We start from the raw sequence: 24,290 nt of genomic DNA, 5'->3' as shown, positions 1-24,290 counted from the left end.
GGTGATCCCCACAGACTCAGGATTTAAGACATGCTGACTGTGGAGCCAAGATTGAAGGCAAGATAGTAAAGTCAGTCAGCCCATCATGGAAGCCCTGAGAAGCCAGGAGGGGCTGAGACTTGAATCCAAGGTGGATTTTAGACTTGGAAATGGGACTGTGCTCCATAAGAACCAAGCTAAACTATGAACCTAATCCCCTTCCACTCCCCAGAAACTTAGGTGGGCCAAAGATGAGAGGGAGGATCATGTCTCCAACATGTTGGGGAAGCAAGTTTATAATATTTGTGATTATGGCTTTTGAAGGAAATATTCCTTTGTAAAAGTTAATCTGACTATAAGGGCTAATGGAACTAGGGTGCAAGGGATCACTCCTTACAACTGAGAGAACAATATTAGTGGGGGCAGGAGCCATTTGTAGAGAGCCTAGACACTGGCAGGAGGGGCAAATCTCCTTGAGATAATAGAGAACTCTGGGGAGAAGTAAAAATATACCATACCCGATCTTCAGGCAGTGGGGGCCAGGATGGTCTGTTACACACACACACACACACACACACATGAATGTGTGTGTGTGTAATATATACAATATGCATGCATACACATAAATACATATACACACATATCTGTTTGTGCATATATTTTTTTCTTCATTAAATTGAAAGAAGACATTTTCATTTCAATGACAACTTTAAATCAGTTAAATTGTCTTAGTATGCCCAAAGATAACAGTATGATTCAGATCATGTTAGAGATGTTAGAGAATTTAACCAGTTTATTTGATATGTCTCTACCTTAAGACTTCTTCCATAAAGGATATTTGAGTATTTACTAAAGTAACTAATAGGTGTGAACCTCAGGCATTTTGATGGTGTATGGGTGAATGGCTTACAAAGGGATAAAACAAATGCCCTAATGCAAGTGAGGAGACAATTTTGACTAAGAATTCAGGATGCACTGACAGAGCCTAGAGTAAATCCAGTGTAAGATATTAAACTGACATGTAAAAATCTATTTCAAACTGAGAAACAATTCAGAAGTCTCACTACTAAAAACTTGCATTCATCAAGAAAATTTATCATGTTGCAAATTAGAGCAGGAGTGTTAAGTTAAATCAGTAGAGTGAGATGTACAAAATCACTGCCAAATTTCAATTCTTGTTATAGTTGTTAAGCATTTGGAAATTAATTAATACATAAATAAGGTAATGAAAATATCCATAAATAGAACCTTTCCACCTTTTTCAACAATACTTAACCTTGAAAAATGATTTTCATCAGGCTAATTGATTTTTTCTAACCTGCAAGCTTCATTTTCATGTACAACAGAATCATTTTCCTTTTTGTTTCCCTAGTGGAAATTACTGAATAAAGTTTTCTAGGACTTCTAGTTTCTAAATTTTTATTTACACACAAATAATTTGGGAGAAACCAAACAGTGATCTTATTAGAAATATATATGTATATACACACATATGTATATACATATTTCATTTATTTATATTGTATACACACACACACACACATACACACATGTGTGCGTATTTATAAAAGTGGAAATTGGCAAGAATATACCAATCCCACACCTCCAACCCAATGAATTCCCATATGTTAGAAAGGGTTCTACTAATGAAAAAAAAAATCAGCAAACTCCAGTAGCTACCTGAAAAGTTTTGCCTGAGCAGTAATTCTGCCCATTTTTTGTGGCACATTACTTTTCATCTTGATTTATAATTTTTTAACATATTACACATATTGTGTGGTAATTATGAAATCATTTTACCTTGCTTCCATTTTCTCTTGCCTCCCGTTCCATCTTGATGTCAGAAATTAGCAGATTCTTATATTTGTTTTTCGCATGGCTGCTGTGATCTTCTATTCTGTATTCTGAAGTCAGCTGGGCAGAGAGGGGACTGTCACTCAGGTTCAGAGGTTGCTCATCTTGCTCCAGATTTGTTTTGCCATTGCTGTTTGTGTCTGCCATCTCCCTGCAGTGTACTCCCCCCGAAGCAATGGAACTAGGCCCCACAGTCTCATTGCCATTAAGACTCTCTGCAGCTGAATCATCTGTTGAAAAATAAATGATGGTGTGACCATCAGTCTCTCTGAACAAAACTAAATTAATACATTATGAAAATAACAATATTATACTCTACAATGTCAGAGTTATTATCTACCTGCTTTGTGCCATGCAGTGGACTGCAATGCTGAATGACATAGCCCTTGCCTTCGAATAGCTTATAATGCAACAAATAGCTTGCATTTATGTAACACTTTATGGTTTGTGAAATGTTGTTGTTATTGTTTTTTCTTTAAACAAATGTTATCTCATTTTATCTTCACAATCACCCTGGCATGTGAGTGTTATAATTATCCTCATTTTATAGACGAAGAAACTGAGGTAAATATAGAGCTCAATTGATTTATTCGTAGATACACACTGAGCTGGATTTGAACCCAGGACTTCTGCTTCTAGATCTGTTACTCTTCACCAGCTAGCTGTCTACTGATGTAGCAGGGAAAATTCCAAAAGAGAAATCACTTAGACTTGGGACAATCTAGAAAGTATTCATAAAGGCAGTAGCATCTAAAGATTTCATAAGGTAGGATAAATTCAGAGTTGGGGTGGAGAGGATTCCAGGGACAGATACAAGAGTACAGAATACAGAGGATGGAAAGACATGGCACTTTTTGGAGAATGTGAGTCTTGGCTTAGGTAGTAATGGATGTTGAGTGATGAATAGGTACGGGCATGACAAGTGAGAAAAATACTTCACAAAGTCCAGGCAGTGAAAAATTAATAAGACATGTGGATGAGATAACAAGAGAGAGTGGCTTGATTAGAAACAGTTATTATGTTGATAGCTAGCAAAATATCAGAAAAATAAGGTGGTTTAGGGAGGAGACAACAAAGGAGCACAAATCTCTGGTAATGGCAAAAGGACTGAATTTGAGGTTGTTTGTCACTAGCTAATTCTGTGACTTTGGCCAGGTCACTTAACTGAGTTTCAATTTTCTCATGTGCAAAAGGAAGAAATTGGTTTATGTGGTCTTTGAGGTTCCTTTCGACTTACCAATTCCATTTTCTATTAAGAGCTCACAAAGATTTGCTCTTCTCTTCTTCCTCTACACACATTCTCTCAATAACCTCATTGGCTCCAATGGGTTTAACTATCCTTTTGGGACAGATGACCTAAATATCTATATCCATCCAACTCCATTGAGCTTCCATTGCATACCACCAGTTGCCTGCTGGCCATTTTAAACTGGATGCCTCAGAAACATCTCAAACTCAACATGTCCAAAGCAGAACACATAATCTTCTACCCAAGTCCAACCTCCTTCCAAACATACATATTTCTGTGCAAGTCATCACAGGTTTGTAATTTCTACATTATTCTAGACTCCTCACTTTCCCTCACTCCACTTATCCAATCACTTGCCAAATCTTACCATTTCTGCTTTCACAACATCTCTTACATCTGACCCATTCTCTTCACTCACAACAGCTACCACCTTATTTCAGGACTTAAATCACCTCTTACTTATATTATTGCAACAATTCCCTTTTTGGTTTTTCTGACTCCAGTCTCTCCCCACTCCAGTCCATCCTACTCACTGCTGCCAAAATAATTTTCCTTAAGCAGAGATCTGACCATGTGAGTCTCCTACTCAATCTATTCCAGCAGTTTCTTATTCCCTTTAAAATAAAAGATAAACTTCTCTCTTTAGCTTTTAAAGTCCTACATAACCATGACCCCAAACTATATTTCCAGCCTCACTGCATATTACTCCCCCTCCAACAATATGTTATCCAGCCAAATGGCTTTCTCTCTCTCTCTTTCTTATACACAACATTTTATCTCTGATCCTCATGTCTTTGTACTGTCCATCCCACAAGCTTGGAATGCACTTCCTCCTTACTTCTGCTTCCTAGAGCTCATGTATTAGCTTCTGCATGAAGCTTTCCTATCTCCCAACTACTAGTGCCATTCTTCTCATACTACCTTTTATTTTTTACTACTTTGTAAATATTTCTAAACATTAAGAGTAATGACTATAGCACAAGGATGATCAGGACTTCGTGACACTGAATGTTGAGCAATGGAATAATAATAATAATAATAATGCTTATTATTAGTAGTCATAATAATAAAACCTTCCAAGATGGTGATGCCATTTACAGAGATGGAGAAAAGACAATGAAATCAAGTTTCGAATTTTGATATTTCAGATGACAGTGGGGCATCTATGTGAAGACCATAGATAAATGAAAAATCATGGCTAGAGACAGATTTTATTGTCATGTGTACGTAGCTAAGTAGCCAAATCATGGAAGTCCATAAGGTATTTGATGGAAAAAAACCTGTAGAAGAAAGAGAGCAGTAGCTCTAGGGTTACATATAAATATAGATGCTCATAAAAGTGCTGGAGAAGAAAGGAGCCAGTGAAAAAGGCAGAGAAAGTGTGTAGAATGAAAAACCGTGAGACTGACCAAGGGAGGAGATCGTGTCTAATTAGGGTAGCAATGGGAAACTGAATTACGTTAAATGTAACATAGACTGAATTTGGCTAAGTGGAGATTGATGGTGAATTATGTGAAAGCAACTTTAGCAGCATAATATGAACTACAGCCAGATTGCCATGGGGGTTAGGCAAAGAATAAGTGACAGTTTGACCAGTCAACCCGTTTAGAAATTTAAGTATGAAACATAGGAGAGAAAACTATAATTGGTAAGGAAAGTGGGGACAAGAAAAGATTTTCAGGACATAAAAAATAACCTAGGCAAATAAGGGCTTTTCATATTATGATAAAACATTAAAATGAAGCTTTAAAAATCAACTGGCATCTATTTAAATATACTGATAGTGAGTAAATTTGCATAGGTAACAATCTAATTAAATCTTCTTAATTCATTGACTTTGTTATGCTCATATCTTAAGAATCTGCTCCTCAGCCCAACGGGTCATGCTGGGGAAGGGCATCAATATTTTATTTTAATCCAGTTATTAAAATTTCACAAATTTACAAAAAATGATGTACAAAAATAGATTTTTTACAGATTAAAAAAAAAGCCAAAACAAAATAAAATAGAACCTTAGACTATGACTAAAAAAGGAATCATATGGAAATGTTTGCCTGAAAATGTGAACTTCACATATATACTCTTCCAGTAGGCATTGTTTTTATTGAGCTAAATGAAATATTGTCACTTTCCAGTCAATTAAATTAGAGACAAAGCATGATGAGTGAAAAGAGTACTGACTTTGGAGTCATAGAACCTGGGTTGTAATAGCTGGCTGTGCTATTTACTTTTTAGGTGACCTTGGGCAAAGTCATTCAATTTGCTTATACCTTGGTTCAGAAGTTCTCAAAGTGTGGTCTGAAGAATCCCAAGGGTCCCCAAGAGCCTTTCAGGGGGTCTGTGAAGTCAAAATTATTTTCTTAATGATACTGAAACATTAGTTGCCTATTAAAACACTCTTCCCTTTTTCCAACTACATCTCTGAGTTTGGTTCTCTTCATCTAAAATAATATATCATAACAGGCTGAATGCAGAAGCAGATATCAAGATTCAGCTGTCTTCTATTAAGCCAAATATTAAAAAGACTTGCAAAAATAATGTAAAATGATGCTCCTATTCTCATAAATATGTTTTATTTTGGAAAATATAGACATTTTCAAAAATATTTTATTGATGTTGAAATATGATGGTTTATTCTAGTTCATTTTCAATGAGCTGCTAAAATTTTAAATTAGTTTTAAGTTTTGTTAGGGTAAATTTTAATAAATATAATTTGTAAACCAAAGCTCTTTGAGGTACTCAATAATATTTAAGATTGTAAGGGTTAAACTGAGACCAAAAAGTTTGAAAACCTTTTCCTTAATTTAAGGTCATGTAATTCAGAGTTAGGAGGGACACTGGGATCATTTATAGTATAGTATTCTCATTTTTTTAGTTAAGGAAACTGAGGCCTTGTGAGGGTAGGTATAAGTTCATACAGGTAGAAAGAAATAGAGCCAGGATTCAAACATATCTGATCCCATGCTTCCTCACTACATCACAAGTTTTCTTACTCACAAAAAGAAGGATTTGGATTAAATTGCTTCCAAATCCAGCTTCTAACACTAAATTTATGAGACTCAAGCTTATAAGTTTTTTAACAAAAGAATTCAAATAAAGTTATTCCCATTGTATACCAAGGAGCTAGTCGTGTAAAACAATCAAAAGACTTGGTCATTCACGGCACAATTCTACTGCAGATTTCACTTCCCTCAAGTATATTTAAAGTTATTCTACATCAGAAGGGATAGTCTAGAAAGCTGGGCAAATCTTGCCAAAGGTAAACTGAATCATAGAATCATACCTTATAAAACTAGAAATTTTATAAGTTTCGAACATAGTTATCTAAAGTATTACCTGCAGTTCTGGAAATGCATTAATGAAGTAATTTGTATAGAAATGTATAGAAAATGAAATTAATGAAGTAATTTGTATAGAAACTATCTAAGCAAATATAGCTCATATTCTTTATGTAAGTAAAATTCCTTGCATTAAAGTAAATGAAAACAGTCTCTCCTATGAAATGTAGAGAATTTTTTTCGATGAAATCATCTAAAAGAAGACATACATATACATATATATGTAAAATCAAAGTCGCCACATTTACTTGATTTTACATTTTCATATTTGTTTTCAGAAAGCTACAAAAAGTGTTAATTGTAAAGAGAATATTATTCCCCTGCTTAATTGTGTAAATACCCTTTAAGGTGCATTAAATTTTAAAGCAAATCTACAATTAACATAAATATAACTCTAACTCTGACTATAGTCATATATTGAACATACATGTTTCTTAAATCTGTAATCATCATGCCTATGTAGTAAATATGTACACCATTTTCATGGAAGATGAAAATTGTCATCTGTCAGAATATTCTTTAACAAAAGTGCTGTGATTATAATTTTGCCATAAAATATAAATAATAAAGGAGAAAATATTTTTAGAGCTGGTTGTTCTTTCCAGATGTTACCAAGGTAACAAAATTCAACAGTTTAGCATATTTCATTCCTGGATAAATAGTATATTTTTGTGAGGAAAAAATGAATGTTTTAATCACTTATAACTACATGTATAGTTACACGATTTGTAATTTAAACAAAAGAACCACTCCCATAATAAAATGTCACCACCTTATAAATGAAATTAAAAATATGTTCTTTAATGTCTGTAATAATAAAGCCCAATATATGGATACATATCTATCTGTATATGTGTATATGTAAACGCACACACATAAATGTGTCAGAAGCGATTAAACTGTGAATAAATTACACGTTATATTGGCAGGCTTTCTGTAACCGAGTTAGTAGCTATGTTTTGTTAGTTAAAGGCATCATTCAAAGAACTTTTCACAACACAAACATTACAGACTATCTATCCTTGCTTAGCATAATTAAACCATTCACATTTTCAATTGTTAAAGCTGAAATCTGCTTCCTTACCCAACATTTCTCCTTCCATCACGTGTGGATGCTGGGATGTGGGTACTGGACTGTAGGACTGTACACAGAAGTTCAAATGTTTATGTTTGTGGTTCTGGCACTAGAATTTACAGAACCTGAGTGAGGGTACCTCTTTTCAGGTTTTCAGCTTAAGGACCATAGACAGCATATAGACCTGAGCACTCTCTATTTGTATGCCAGGGGAAAACAGCACCTGGAGCTTTGAAAAATAAGAATGTCCAGGGCCCTTAGCAACAGGGGAGGGTGTGGAACCTGGTGACATCAGGAGGGCAGTTGGGGAAAGGGGGAAATGAGTATTTGGGTTAGTTGGTTTGGTTTGGGAGGATTTAACAGCTTGACAAAGACTCTCAATGTTTGCTAAAATGGAATCAATTGTATGACTGAGCAATCTTTTTGCATTAGACGGCACATTTTCTCATTTAACCTTTTCTTTCTTGCTTTCTTTACCCCAATAAATTGGTACAGACCTTAAATGTACTTAAGATATTCACCAATCTGTTTGAATATCCATATCCGTATTTCACATGAAAATGAATAACTTCAGGTCCATATTCAACAATTAATTCTAAAATATCTCCATTTTCTACTATTCTTCCTAACACACACATACATACAGCCCACTGAAATCAACTTTATACCTTGGCACTCATCATATTTGCAGCATGGCTTTAAAGTAAAGTCATGTGCCCATGGAATAAGAGACATTAAAAAAAATCTTCTATATAAAATCAACATTTGGAAGTTGAAAATTTAGACTTAACAGGCTAGAACCTCTAGCTTATACCACCAAAGTCAACTTTATTATCAGTTTCCAAAATGTAACAGCCTTTTGGTACCTCAACTTCACAGATATCCCCTAGGAAAGAAATTATTCCCTTTATCCTAAAGTTAAAACAAGCCTTTAAACTTAATTTGCAGAAATTAACAACTATGCCTTTTAAGAAAGCCTACCAATTTAAGAAAAAACAAACACCTCAACAACTTTTAAAAACTACTTAGGGGCAGCTAGATGGTGCAGTAGATAGAGAACCAGTCCTGGAGTTAGGAGGACCTGAGTTCAAATCCGGCGGCCTCAATCATTTGACACTTACTAGCTGTGTGACCCTGGGCAAGTCACTTAACCCCATTGACTACCCCCCAAAAATAAAACAAAAACCAAAAACTGCTTAGGCAAGTATGCATCCCAAGCCAAACACTTTTGCCCTTTGTGTCCCCCCCTCAATCACTGATGTCCCTCAATACCTTCCTTCCACTCCTGACATTTTTATTTATTTATTTATTTGTTTGTTTGTTTCTGGCTAGGCAATGGGGTTAAGTGACTTGCCCAGGGTCACACAGCTAGTAAGTGTTATGTGTCTGAGAATGGATTTGAACTCAGGTCCTTCTGAATCCAGGACCAGTACTCTATCCACTGTGCCACCTAGCTGCCCCCCTACTCCTGGCATTTTTAAAAGGTGACAAAAGACCTTTCAAAGTCTTGTCCTACTGGACCTATCCAATTATATATCTTATTACTATTTAATATGAAACATGAAATAACTGGGACCATCACTTACTTGTGCATGGCATGCAATACATGGATCGTTATTATCTACGTAATTTTGCTTCTCATCTGAAAAATGCACTTCTCCCTTCTTTCTCTTTTCACTTAGCCAACTAAGTTCCACCGCTTCAAAAAAACAAACAACAAAAACCCCTGTATTTGATAATAACAGTCCCCACTGATCTCTTCTTTCTTAAATTTTTTTAATGTATCCATTACCAGTGGATTCCAACTTGTAGAGTGTAAGAACCCTTTTTTAACGTTAAAAAAATTGTAGACCCTTACCTGATAGTACTGGTAGTATTTAGATTGTATAATAACTGATAAAACACATAATTTTTTATTGTTGTTGTTATTCAATTGTGTCAAACTCTTCATGACACATGGATATAATAAATATAAAATATAAAATCTTCATGACCCCATGGATATAACAGCATGCCAGCCCCTTTTATCCTCTACTGTCTTCTGAAGTCTGTCTAAGCTCATATTTCTTGCTTCCATGACACTATCTATCCATCTCATCCTCTGCTGTGCCCTTTTCCTTTTGCCTTCCATCTTTCCCAACATCAGGGTCTTTTCCAAGGAGTCCTATCTTTTCATTATAAATGTATTTAAACTTTAGCTTCAGTATTTGACTTTCCAGCAAATAGTCTGAATTAATTTCTTCAAGTATTGACTGATTTGATCTCCTTGCTGTCCAAGGGGCCCCTCAAAGTCTTCTCCAGCACCACAATACGAAAGTATTGATGCTGTAGTACTCAACTTTCCTCATGGTCCCACTCTCACAACCGTACATTGCTACAGGAAAAACCACAGCTTTGACTATATGGACCTTTGTTGGAAAAGTGGTATTTTTGCTTTTTAGCACACTGTCCAGATTTGCCGTAGCTTTCCTTCCAAGAAGGAAGCGACTTTTAATTTCATGGCTGCAGTCGTCATCTGCAGTCATCTTTGAGCCAAAGAATATGAAATCTGACACTGCTTCCATTTCTTCTTCTATTTCCAGGAAGTGATGGGACCAGTTGCTATGATCTTAATTGTTTTGATGTTAAGTTTCAAGACAGCTTTCACACTCTCCTCTTCACCCTCATCAGGAGGCTTTTAAATTCTTCTTCACTTTCTATCATCAGAGTGGTGTCATAAATTATTGTTTGTTGTACTCCTTTCCTAACCTTAAGCCAATCGGTGATCCTATGTTCAGTTCTAACTATTGCTTCTTGGCCCACATAAGGAGACAAATAAGGGGACATCAAGAGGACACAAATAAGTTGATCTAGTACTCCCATCTCTTTAAGGGCTTGCCCCATTTTATTGTGATCACATAGTCAGAGACTTCAGTGTAGTCAATGAAGCAGAAGTAGTTGTTTTTCTGTAACTCCCTTACTTTCTTCCTAATCTAGTAAATGTTGACAATTTGGTTTTTAGTTCCTCTGCCTCTTCAAAAACCACCCTGTTCTTCAGGTAATTCTTGGTTCCCATATTGCTGAAGTCTAGCTTGCAGAATCTTAAGCATAACCCTGTGAAATGAGTGCAATTGTTTAGTAATTTGGACATTCTTCAGCATTGCCTCCCCCTTTTTTTTTTAGGATTGTGACATAAACTGATCTTTTCCAATCTAGTGGCTGCTATTAAGTTTTCCAAATTTGCACTTTAACAGCATTATCTTTTAGGATTTTAAATAATTCAGCTGGAATTCCATTACCTATGCCAGCCTTATTATTAGCAATGCTTCCTAAGGTTAACATGACTTCAATCTCCAAAATGTCTGGCTCTAGATCAGTAACCACACCGTCATGATTATCAGTGATGTTAAGATTTTTCTTGTATAGTTTTTCTGCATATTCTTGCCACTTCTCCTTAATCTCTTCTACTTCAGTTAATTCTCACCATTTTTGTCTTTTATCATGCCATGATAATTGCTACTAATTCTAATGGCTTCAATCTTCTCCAGCATTTGCTACTATTGACTACTCTTTCCTTCTGTATGTCTCTCATCCATTATTTTTGGTGACACCTCTCTCCTTCTTCCTCTATTTGTCTGAACATGACTACTCAATCTCTTTGCTGAATCATCATTCATATCCTAGCTCCTAAACATGGGTATTTCTGAAAGCTCAATTTTAGGTCCTCTTCTCTTTCAATATGCTCTCTTCATGACCTCAGTTACCAGTTATGGGTTAAATTATTCATCTCGTATATCAGTGACTCTTAAATCTCTCTCTCTAGCCCTCTGTCCTGAGGTCACCTACTGGACATCTACTACTGGATGACCTATAAACATCTCCAACTCAATCTATCCACAGTCCCCTTCCAAAATTCTTTCCTTTTGTTTTTCACTCCACGACTCTCTAATCAATGCTTTTGGTCACACTGGTTTGAAATCCCAATAATCCTCAATTCTTACCTCTCCTTCATTACATCCATAGCTTAGGCTAGTTATATTATTACCACCCTGGTTCAGGGCCTCATCAACTCTCATGTGGACCATTTCAATAATCTTTTAATTAGTCTCCTTGGCTCAAGACTCTGCTCTCTTTAATCCATTCTCTACTCCACTGCCAAAATAACCTTTGTACAGGGGCAGCTAGATGGCGTAGTGGATAGAGCACTGGACCTGGAGTCAGGAGGAACTGAGTTCAAATTTGGCCTCAGACACTTGACACTTTCTAGCTGTGTGACCCTAGACAAGTCACTTAACCCCATTGCCTAGCTTTCCCATGCTCAAAACAAACCCGTAAGTACAGTAGTTATGATCATGTCACCTCCTTTCTCAAGCATCTTCAGTGGCTCCCTATTGCCACTAGGATAAAATACTAACAATTAAAACTTATGCAGATTTTAGTTTATCTTTCCAACTATGTCACATTTTCCCTCTCACCGACTCTACATTTCGGATACATTGTTCTGAACTTGGCATTCCATGGCCTGCCTCCATGACCTTCTGTGGACTGTCTTCCATGCCTAGAATGCACTCCCTTTCCACTTATAACTCACAGTTCCTAGTTGCAGTCAAGGCTTAATTCACGTGCCAGCTTGTACAAGAAGCATTTTTTTTTAATTTCCTTAGATTCTCGTACTCTCTCCTGCCTTAAATTATCATTAACATATTTGTTTAAATGTTGTATCCACCCCAGTAGAATGTAAGGTTCTTGAGAAGACAGGAACTATTTTTTCATCTTTGCCATTATACCCCCAACACCTAACATAGTGTCTTCCATTTGACTTGTGATTATATATTTTTTTTATTTTTTATTTTTTTGCTAGGCAATTGGGTTAACTGACTTGCCCAGGGTCACACAGCTAGTAAGTGTTATGTGTCTGAGGCCAGATTTGAACTCAGGTCCTCCTGACTTCAGGGCCGGTGCTCTATCCACTATGCCACCTAACTACCCTGTGATTATCTATTTACATCTCATTTTGTATCTGCTGCTCTGCCTCCATGGAACAACTGCACTGAGCAAGATGCCTCTCCCAGGATAAGCTCATTATCTCTAAACTCAACCATGCTGCTAACTCAAGCTTTGATTCACTGGAACTCCCTCAGAATTCTCTTCCCTCTAATTGGAGGGCTGGAGGGTGAAGTACTAAACTCCTCCTTATGCCTTCCTTTAGAGAGGGCAGAAACTTGAATCAGCTCACTCCAGTTTGGATCTCCTGCCCTGCTTGGTTTTAATTCCATGGAACAAGATACCCCCACACCAGGTACCTCTTGGTGTCCCATTCCTTCTGCCCTCAATGCCAAACCCCACCCCCACCCCAGCTTTTCTGCCTACTCTTGGGTATTGTCTCTCCCTTTAGATTGTAAGCTCCTTGAGGGCAGGGACTGTCTCTTATTAATTATATCCCTGGTATTTAACAGTGCCTGGAATATAGTGGATGCTCGATAAATGCTTGTTGGATTCGTATTTGTTGTCTATAGTAAAAGCAACATTATGCAGAAAAACAATTTTTAAAGACTTAAGAATTCTGATCAAAGTAATTACCAATCATGACCCTGTGGACTCCTCCTAATATTCCAGCAAAACTGGATTATTGCATGTTCTCCATACACAACCTTCCATCTATCATCTACATGTGCCTGTTCAGGTTGTTCTTCATGCCTATGGTACTCTCAATTCACTTCACTTAGAGGCAGCTGTAGCACAATGGATGGAGTGCTAGGATTGGAGTCAGGCAAAACTGAGTTCAAATCCAGTCTAACCACTTACTAGCTATATGATCCTGAACAAGTCTCTCTTTGCCTCAGTTTCCTTAGCTGTAAAATGGGAATGGGCAGCTAAGTGGTCCAGTGGATAGAATGCCAAGCTTAGAGTCAGAAAAACGCTTCCTGAGTTCAAATCTGGCCTCAGACACTTACCAGTTGTGCTCACTTCACTTTGCATCAGTGCATGTAAATCTTTCCAGGTTTTTCTGAAATCATCCTGCTCTTCATTTCTTATAGCACAATAGTTTTCCATTCCAATCATTTACTACAACTTGTTCAGACATTCCCTAGTTGATGGACATCCCCTCAATATCCAATTCTTTGCCAACACAAAAAGAGCTGCTGTAAATAATTTTGTATAAATAGGTATTTTCTCTTCTTTTTGGATCACTTTGGGATGCAGACCTAGTAGTATTGCTAGATCAAAGATTATGCACATTTTTATAGCTCTTTGGATATAGTTCCAAATTGCTCTCCAGAATGGTTGGATCAGTTCACAATTTCACCAACAATGCATTAGTGTCCTGATTTTCCCATATCCTCTCCAATATTTATCATTTTCCTATTCTGAAATATCAGTCAATTTGATAGGTGTGAGGTGGTACCTCAAAGTTGTTTTAATTTGCATTTTTAATCAGTAGTGATTTAGAGCATTTTTCGTATGACTATAAAGAACTTTGATTCCTATTTCTGAAAACTGCCTGTTCATATCTTTTGACTTTTTATTGATTTGGGAATGATTTGTATTCTTGCAAATTTGATTTAGTTCTCTAAATATTTGAGAAATGAGAACTTTATCAGAGATGTGCTATAAGTTTTCTTTCCCCAGCTTTCTGCTTTCCTTCTAATTTTGGTTGCATTGATTTTGTTTGTGCAAAAGTTTGATTTTTTAAAAAATTTATATAACCAAAATCCATTTTTCATTTCTTAGTGCTCACTATATCTCATTTGATCATAAACTCTTCCCTTTTCCATAGATCTGACAGGTAAACTATTCCTTTCTCTCCTAATTTGTTTATGGTATTATCCTTTGTGTCTAAATCGTGTGCTCATTTTGACCTTATGTTGGTATGTGGTATAGGATATTAGTCTATACCTAGTTTCTGCCATACTGTTTTCCAGTTTTCCCAGTAGTTTTTGTCAAATACCTAGTGCTTTTCCCAAAAGCTTGATTCTTTGTGGTTATCAAATACTAGATTACTATGGTCATTTACTACCTGAACTATTCCACTGATCTACCACTCTGTATTTTGACCAGTACCATATTGTTTGATGATTATCACTTTATAATACAGTTTAAGATCTAGTACAGCTAGGTCACCTTTCTTCACATTTTTTTTTCATTAATTCCTTTGATATTCTTGGCCTTTTATTCCTCCAGATGAATTTTGCTATTATTTTTTCTAGCTCTATAAAATAATTTTTGACAGCTTGATTGGTATAGCACTGAATAAGCAAATTAATTTGGGTATAATTGCATCTAATATCTTTTGAAGATGTGCCTGCTAAGAAAATGATTTTGAGTGAGACCTCATAAGCTAGGAATCTTCATTCACTACACCCAATACATAATCTATACAGATATAATATTATAGATGCACATTATTTTCTTAGCAGGTACACCTCCAGAAAGCATTAGGGGACTCCACTTTACATTAGCCATCTCAAATGAATCCCTAGCATGATGGTTATTTACCTAGAATCAAATCTATTACTCTCTAGTGATTTGGAAGTTACTCATCTTTGAGCTGACTATGGCTCAGATCATGTTCTTCTTTGTGCAACATTCATACTTAAATTGAAGAAAATAGGGAAAACCATCAGACCATATAGGTATGACCTAAATAATATCCTTTATGAATATAAAGTAGAGATAATGAATAGATTTAATGGATTAGGTCTGGTAGACAAAGTGCCTAGAACTATGGATAGAAGTTTGCAATATTGTACAGGAGGCAGCAACAAAGAAAAAGAAGTGCAAGAAATCAAAATGGTTGTCTATTGAGGCTTTACAAATAGCTGAGGAAAGAAGTAAAGGGAAAGGGAAAGGGAAAGGGAAAGGGAAAGGGAAAGGGAAAGGGAAAGGGAAAGGGAAAGGGAAAGAGAAAGGAGAAAAGGAAAGATACACCCAGCAGAGGGCAGAATTCCAGAGAATAGCAGGGACAGATAAGAAGGTTTTCTTAAATGAATAATGCAAAGAAATAGAAGAAAACAATAGAATGGGAAAGATAAAGATCTCTTCAAGCAAATTAGAAATATCAAGGGAATCTTTCCTGCAAAAATGGGCAGGATAAAAAATAAAAATGGTGGAGACTTAACAGAAAGCCTGAGAGATTAAGAAGAGGTGGCAAGAATACACAAAAGACCAAAAAAGACAAAAAGAAAGATTTTAACATCACCAATAACCAAGATGGTGTAGTTACTGATCTAGAGCCAGACATCTTAGAGAATAAAGTCAAATGGGCCTTAGGAAGTGCTGCTAACAATAAGGCTAGTGTAGGTGATGAGATTCCAGCCGAGCTATTTAAAATCTTAAAAGATGATGCTGTTAAAGTGATATAGTCAATATGCTAGCAAAATTGGAAAACACAACAGTGGCCACTGAATTGGAAAGATCAGTTTATATCCCAATTATAAAGAAGGACAATGCCAAAGAATGTTCAAATTACTAAACAGTTACAGTCATTTTACACATCAGTAAGGTTATGCTTAAGATTCAGCGAGCTAGGCTTTAGGAACCACAGGAACCAAGAATTAGCAGAAGAACAGGCTGTTTTTTGAAGGGGCAGAGAATCTAGAGATGGAATTGCCAACATTCACTGGATTATGAAGAAAGCAAAGGAGTTACAGAAAAAAAAATCTATGTCTATTTCCTTAACTACATTAAAGGCTTTTGACTGTGTGGGTCACAGCAAAATGTGGTAAATCCTCAAAGAGATGAGAATGAATGCGGGCCAAAAAGCAACAATTAGTACTGAACATGAAACAGCCAACTGGTTTTAAGATTGGAAAAGTAGCATGACAAGGCTGTATATTATCACCTTATTTATTTAACTTATATGCAAAGTACATCATGTGAAATGCCAGGCTGGAGGAATCAAAAGCTGAGATTAAGGGTGCTGGGAGAAATATCAGCAATCTCAGGTATTCAGTTGATACTACTCTAATGGTACAAAGTGAAGAGGAATTAAGAAACCTCTTGATGAAGGTGAAAGAGGAGAGTGTAAAAGCTGTCTTGAAGCTTAACATCAAAACAATTAAGATCATAGCAACTGGTCCCATCACTTCCTGGCCAATAGAAGGAGAAGAACTGGAAGTAGAGTTCAATCTTATATTTTTGGCCTCAAAGACAGTGAGTGCAGCCATGAAATTAAAAGACACTTTCTTCTTGGAAGGAAAACTATGTCAAATCTGGACAATACACTGAAAAGCAGAGACATCACTTTGCCAACAAAGGTCTGTATAGTCGAAGTTATGATTTTTTCCGTAGCAATGTATGGCTTTGAGAGTTGGATTATGAGGAAAGCTGAGCACTGCAGAAATAATGCTTTCAAATTGTGGTGCTGGAGAAAACCATTGAGGGTCCCTTGGACAGCAATGAGATCAGATCAGTCAGGACTTAAAGAAATTAACTCAGACTATTCACTAAAAGATCAAATACTGAAGCTGAAGCTTAAATACATTTGACACATAATTGAGAATGCAAGACTCCTTGGAAAAGAAGTTGATATTGGGAAAGATTGAAGGTAAAAGGAAAAGGGCACAGTAGAGGATAAGATAGAGGAAACAATGAATATCAACTTGGACAGAGTTCAAGAGATAGTGGAGAAGTGCTCTCTCGACTGAAAGACTGAACAATGACATCTTTGATACTTAATATTCCTTATACTCACCAACTCTATATCCGGGTTTAACTATTCTCTTAGTCTTAACCAGAACTAGAACTGGAAATTCCATTTTAAAATATACTATCTCTGAGAAACAGTTAACATTTTCCACCAATTATTACCTATGGATTACATTTTCTCCCCCATTAAATTGTAAGATCCTTGAGCACAGGGATTGTCTTCTGCTCTCTTTATTGATTGATTTATTGATTTTAGTAGCACAATTGTCCATCTGGCTATAATTTCCAGCTAATAACAGTCATCATAAAATAATTTGAATCTATATTTCAGTTTTAAAACCAAAATTTTTTTCAATTATATGTTTGCTGACTGTGTCACTCATCTGGTATTTAATAATCATCATTTTATTGGATTTTTATTATGTGTACATCTCACATATTTTCTGAAGTTTCTATAGGACTTGGAATATATCTTATGTTTCAATGTGTCCTCTACCAAGCTCAGCAGAGGGACTTACACATATCAGGTGTTCAAGTAGTGTTTGATGACTTGATAAAGTACAAGTCAAATAATACCACAGGTTGCTTCATCCCAAATTAATTTGCCTTGGTACCTCATGAATGTGTTGGTTGCTCATTCATGGATTACTTTATTTCTACAATCAAAAAAACAAGGCAGCAAGGCTTGGGTGACAATAAGAACTGCGATTGCTTTCACTGAATGTCAGGATCACACTGTGAACAGTGGATCAAATGACAATGATAAAACTCGACAGGATGTTTAAAGTGAAACCAAGACAAATCATTTTGTAGCAGCTCAATCCTTTCGAAGAAACCAGTCAGATAAAAACAGAGCAGGTTCACCCATGCAGCACGTTAAATGTACAATAGAAACAAGCAATAGTGTGAGATGCTGTTATCATGAAACCACTCTGATAGAAAATATGATGATGCACAGCTAAGAAATATATTGGTCAAATCATCAATTGCTCTGAACTGACAACTAGGTTAAATGGATAAAATTTTACTGATATTAAGGGAATATAGGGCCAATTACCTCTCAGACAAGTATAGAGAAACTAACATTTCCAGTCAAAAAGGAGGAAGAGGATATATAGAAATTCTCAGATCACATGGTAAGCAGGCAAAAAAAAATCACATAGAAATAAGTGGGCATCATTTCACTAACTAGTAGCAAAGGCTAATAAAATGTTCATGCTGTTGGATTTGTCAAATGTTTTGATTGAAATTGGCTTTAATTTTCCTCTACAACCCATAAGAAGAAACAAAGAGCCTTCTTTCTATTTTCAATATCAATATGAATTCTGCCAATAGTATGTCAACAAAGAAATGTTGAACAATGGCTGACTCATGCATATTTGTTTTTGAAAATTAAGGAATTTATGATGGCAAATCTTGACCAGGGCACTACCACTAGAAACAGTGGTCCTTAAGATGTGTGGATTTCATGATCAATGTAGATTATGCAATGGTGGAGATTACATGATTATACCACTGAAGGCTGCAAAAGTTTAGCCTCTGTTGAGTACCTATAAACATGCGGCTAGAATTATACACCAGAAGCTCACTATCTTTCATGGACTGAAAGATCACAAATGCCTGTACTATATATAAACTTCAAAACATCCTGGAGATTTTAATCATTAAATTGGACTGGATTGGATTAATTGTCTCAGGTTAAATGGTTGCCTTCAACTGCCCTGACATAAAATTGATTCATTAAAAACTTAACCTCAACATTTTAAAAAGGCGCAATCATCCTGAATACTCAAACTTTCTAAGATATATGGAACAAAAGGTGTCCAAGTATAGAGGCCTGGTCAAAGACGTCAAAATCGTATGGGAACAGGACAAGGTGCATAGCATCCCTACTGTCCTGTCTGCTGCTGGAGTTGTACCAAGGATAATTCCAGTGATCCTACAGATGATGAGCTTACATCCAACTACTTTTATTCAACTTTAAAAAAACAGTTATTTTATCAACCTTGGCAATAGCCTATAGAATATTGAATATAAGATTATAATAGCAAAATAATTACTTGTCTCAGCACTATTTCTATCTGAATTATACCAAGATGAGAGGAATGATTTTTCAGTAAAGACAGTAACATATGACACTTATATGGCAATCAAAGTTTCAAAAGTACTTTGTATATATCATGTCACGTCATATGCAACTGTAGTTCATGCTATCCTGGTTTTTGTAGTCACATTCCTAATTAGATTGAGAAGTCCTTGAGGAAAGGGATTGCCATTCTTCTTGCTTACATTTGTATTCTCAGCCTTAGCACAGTGCCTGGCACATAGCACCTAATAAAAGCTTGTGGATGTGAATTAATATGATTCTTTAAGTTTATACACTAACATTTACAAATATTGTTCAATAAGCAAACTAATATCAAAGACTCAACTTAAGGGTATTTTAATCTCATCATAAAAGTCCCTGGATAAAATTATCACAACAGGAAAAAAATTCTGACGAATAACAGCAAAAAATTCTGTTACTTTAATTTGAAAATAAAAACTTATCAATAGTGAGATATACATGTGTATAGTTTGGGCAAAGAAGCAAAAGGAAAAAAAGAATATGAAATGTCTGTACAAAAGCATCACATACAAGAAAGACATGGACTTTTGGCCAGGGATGGAGTTCACTTAATGAGGATAGGGAAGAGTATATATGCCAGGATACTATCATATTTTATTCCAAGGATTTTAAACTGAAAATGGAAAGGAGATAGAAATTTTTTTAAAATTTAAAAAGCCAGAAACCACAAAGAATGGCAAATATGACACAAATATCAGTAAAGAGGTCCCATGATCCATAGGAAAAATATCTAAGAAGACTAATGGCTTAAATATCTGTACATGAGTTCACAAAGTATAGGCAATAAACTAAATACATTAGAGTTAATAATACATTGAGATAAATTAAACATCACAATTATCACTGAGTCTTGGTAGGATGTGACTCATGAATGAACCTAGAAGAACTGAAGAATATACAATATTCAAAAGGTACATGTAAAGAAAGAGGGGCAATAGAACAGCATTGTATATTAAAAACATCAACTTCTGTGAGAAAATCCATAAACCAGAGTGGAAAAGAAATTTCATGTATAGCATTTGGATGAGAAAAAAAATTAAAAGAGCAAAAGAAACAATGCTATAGTAAAATAATAATAACCATCAAGAAAGAAAGAAGAATGAGATGAGGAGTGCAAGAAACAGTTCACAAACCTGGCCTGGTATAGTAGTGCTGAGAAACGTCCAACTCTTTAGTTGAAGGAAATGGGAATGGTTAGTCTGTAGGAAACTTAAGTTTGGGATGGGGCAAGGGAGAGCAGGGAATAATAGCTGACCTGATGTATTTGAAGAGTTGTTGTATGGAAGCGATATTAGACGTTCTTCTTTGGCTTCCAATGGCAGAACTAGGAGTAATAAGTAGAAGCTGTAAGTATGTACAGATGTGAGTTTCACCTCGGTAATGAGGCAAAAATTTTCTAACAATGAGAGCTGTCCAGAGGAAAGATAGGTTGGGACTACATGATAGGGAGTTCCTCTCAATCGAAGGTATTCATGGAGAGGCTGGATGACTCTAGGACTGTGGAAGGGGTCCCTGATTAGGTCTGGATTGGAATAGAAAACTGCTGAAATTCTCTAAAAGCCAGTAATGACCTAAGTCCCCAGAAGAGAAGCTCTTTTATAAAATTTTAGGTAAATCAACTCTTTATTAGTAAACACCGCAATTTTGTCAGCGATCAAGTATATCAGATGAAAGTAATGCAAAGAAATCACAAAACTTTGAAGCACTGAAATACTCGGCCAAAAAGACTAATCTGTGTATGACATATTACTTTGACTATTTAAAAATTCCCAGTCCTAGAGGCAGCTAGGTATCCCAGTGGTTAGAGCACCAGGCCTAGAGTCAGGAGGACCTGAGTTTAAATCCAGCCTCAGACATTTACTAGCTGTGTGACCTTGGAAAAGTCACTTAACTCCAATTGCCTCTCCCCCCCAAAAAAATTCCCAGTCTTTAATCTGTTTTGGCCTTAGTTTTCTCGTCTGTAAAATGAGAGATTTGTGTTATATGACCTCTAGCACACCTTCAAGCTCTAAATCCATTTATCTGATGTGGTACAGAAAGGTTAAATAGCTTCCCGAGATGACATTGCCCATGACATACCTGGGACTGCAATTTAGATTATCTAAGACCCCTCGTCCATTTCTCTTTACATTACATGATGCTTTCACTTGTTGCTGTTCAGTTGTGTCCAACACTTTGTGACTCCATTTGAGGTTTTCTTGGCAAAGACATGAGTAGTTTGCAATTTCCTTCTCCAGCCCATTTTATAGATGAGGAAACTGAGGCAAAGAGGGCTAAGTGACTTGCCCAGGGTCACACAGCTAGTAAGTGTCTGATGTCACATTTGAACTCAGGTCTTCCTGACTCCAGGCCCAGCGCTCTATCCACTGCACCACCTAGCTGCCCCTTATGTGATACTACCTAACCTTTTTGAGAATACCATATTAGGGTGGTGGGCTGGCAAAAAGCCAACCCAACAAGGCAATGTGACGTAACAGAATTAACTATAATCTAGGATTTAGGAGACCCAGATTCTTATTACTGCACTCTGCTTAGCTTCCATGCACCATCCTGTTAAACTAGACCATTTAGTAGATCTTCAAAGTCACTAGTCTTTTTCACTGAATACAGAAATTCCTTCTGCAATTTTAGTTTCCCCACCTATAAGTTCAATTCAATGCAATTCAGTTAGAATTTGGTCAGTTCCTACTACATGCCACTCACAGTGCCAGGAGCTGGGGATGCAGAATAGAAAAGCTCTGCTCCCCAAAGAACCTATGTTCTATTGGAAGGGAGAAGATAAGGGGTGCTTGTCCGTTACTTTTCTGGTATGGGGCTCTCTCTTCCAACTTCTACTTTTGTGTGTGTGTGTGTGTGTGTGTGTGTGTGTGTGTGTGTGACAGAGAGAGGCAATCAGGGTTAAGTGACTTGCCCAGGGTCACACAGCTAGTAAGTGTCAAGTATCAAGTGTCTGAGACCAGATTCCAACCTCCATTTTTACTGGCTGTCTTGTATCCCAGACAGCGGTCAGTTACTTTTCTCATCAGGGATCTATGGGTTAATCTGAAGGTTTGGGATTAGTCTTTCTTAATGCTATCACTCATAAACTCCCACCTATGTGCCATTTCAACTGACTGTCTGTTGATTTCAATTAGCAAACCAGATTTAACTGGTTTCTAGATATAGATATATTCTAAACAGCTAGGCACAAATATTTTAGGGATTCAAACAAATTATAGTAATATAATAGGTAATTGTTTTTAAATTGTAAAGCAAGGATTATCACAAAGAAATCGGTCTGGATTATAAGGAAACACACCAGAAAATTAGCTATAACTATGGCCTAAAAAAAAAGAGAAAAAATGCTAATATTTTCTAGTGGATGCCTAAAACTAGAGAAACCAATAATGAGAGTCATAGATGGAGAGTCTCTGCAGTGGGTCCCTTATGAATGTGAAGGGCCCAAAATTTATCCCAGATGAAGCCCCCACATGTAATGCGGGCTCCTGACATTCTTTCCAACTCCCCCTTACACTGGCAAGCTAGGCTCCCAGAGAATAGCTCCTACTTCTCCTTTTGGAGGGAAGTCTAGGGATAATTTATCATTTAGTCATTTCAGTCATGTTCAACTCTTCGTGATCCCATTTGAAGTTTTCTTGGCAAAGAAACTGGAGTGGTTTGCCATTTCTTTCTCCAGCTAATTTTATAGATGAGGAGCTGAGGCAAACAGGGTGAAGTGACTTGCCCCAGGGTCACACACCTAGTAAGTGGCTGAGGCCAGATTTGAACTCAGGAAAATGAGTTTTCTTCACTCCAGGCCCAGCACTCTATCCACTGCACCACTTAGGGATAATGCTGAGGGTTTTTTCTCTAATACAAGAGCTAACATGTCCCTACCAGTATGTATTCTTAATTGATTATCTTTGATATCAACTGGTCACTAGACTTAATTAGCTTTTAGAAATGAGAGTTTGCTAAAATAATGTAGTAAAAGCGGTTGATAGAAAATACCTGTCCAAACCAACAGCACAACAGAATCCACAGTGCAAACTCCCACAAATGCAAACAGACTCCAAAGGAGAAGAGGGCTCCAAGTTTAAAGAGAACAGTCACGGATTGCTAAAAGTCCATTTCTCCCCTTTGTGGAGAATTCATTTAATTCCCCGTGGTCATGATGCAGCTTTTTGCTAGACTCTTTATAGAGTCTGGAAACTGCCTTTCTCTTTCCCTTATTATGTTTAGTTGGCCCTCCACTCGAGGCAGCCACTGATATCTTCTATTGCTGTTATGGGAACGCTGCAAGGACACTGATGGGGAGTCCAAATCTCCCAGCCTTTTGAAATTCACTATGTCATGTTCTGGTCAAGTGAGTATGATGGGATACCAGAGGCTTACTCTTCCCTTAACCCCACCCCAAGTGATTCCCTCCCAGAGGATGGGTTGGAACTACTTCCACTAGCAGTCTGGCCTGCCACTAGAATCCTCTGTCCTAACATAGTATACTGTTTGTTTGTTTTTAATCCAAGTCCCATAGGGCATGATTGAACAATCCAAATGCATTTTTTTTTGTGCAGTATCATATCATTTCATCCAGTGGCTTCTACTCTTTTCAAATCAATTAATCATTTTTTTGCACCTAGTCTAATGTCTTTCATTCATTGATTGATTCAATAAAGGTCTTATTGCCTGATAAAGGTTTTAGAGTATAGAATATCTTGTTAGTCTCTTTAAAAGGAGGGTAGGGTAGGAGGACAAGTGATTGATTAATTGATTCAATTGATCCCCACTCTTACACTGCTAATATGAATTGTGGTGAATCTGAAAATAATAGTATCAAAATATGTTGAATCCTTTGAATTACATTTCTATATAATCATAAAGTTATTACCATAGAAATGGCTAATCAGTTCAAAGGTTTTTTTCTTCTTTTTACTTACCTTGACAGCTGAATTTTACTTCCAGGACTAAGTAAGATCACTATGAATTAGAGCACTATGAATCCTTTTAATTAGAAAGTATACTGAAAGGTCAATTCAGTAGGAGAGAAATAGTAAGTAAAAC

General features: G+C 36.5%; 1 protein-coding gene across 3 annotated transcripts in view; it reads right to left on the bottom strand.

The window, feature by feature from the left end:
- Positions 1 to 24,290, bottom strand: part of NOL4 (nucleolar protein 4) — a 449,007-nt gene that overhangs the window by 164,395 nt on the left and 260,322 nt on the right. For all 3 annotated transcript variants that reach the window (XM_078153441.1, XM_078153440.1, XM_078153442.1), the window contains one exon: positions 1,780 to 2,063. In XM_078153441.1, coding sequence (XP_078009567.1) covers positions 1,780 to 2,063 — 284 coding nt within the window. The remainder of the gene's footprint in view (positions 1 to 1,779; positions 2,064 to 24,290) is intronic.

The sequence above is a fragment of the Phascolarctos cinereus genome, unplaced genomic scaffold, assembly GCF_003287225.1.
Source record: "Phascolarctos cinereus isolate Bilbo 61053 unplaced genomic scaffold, phaCin_HiC Scaffold_4;HRSCAF=312, whole genome shotgun sequence".
Classification (NCBI taxonomy): Eukaryota; Metazoa; Chordata; class Mammalia; order Diprotodontia; family Phascolarctidae; genus Phascolarctos; species Phascolarctos cinereus.
The sequence above is the reverse complement of the archived record's forward strand: the minus strand, read 5'-3'. Positions and strand labels throughout refer to the sequence as shown.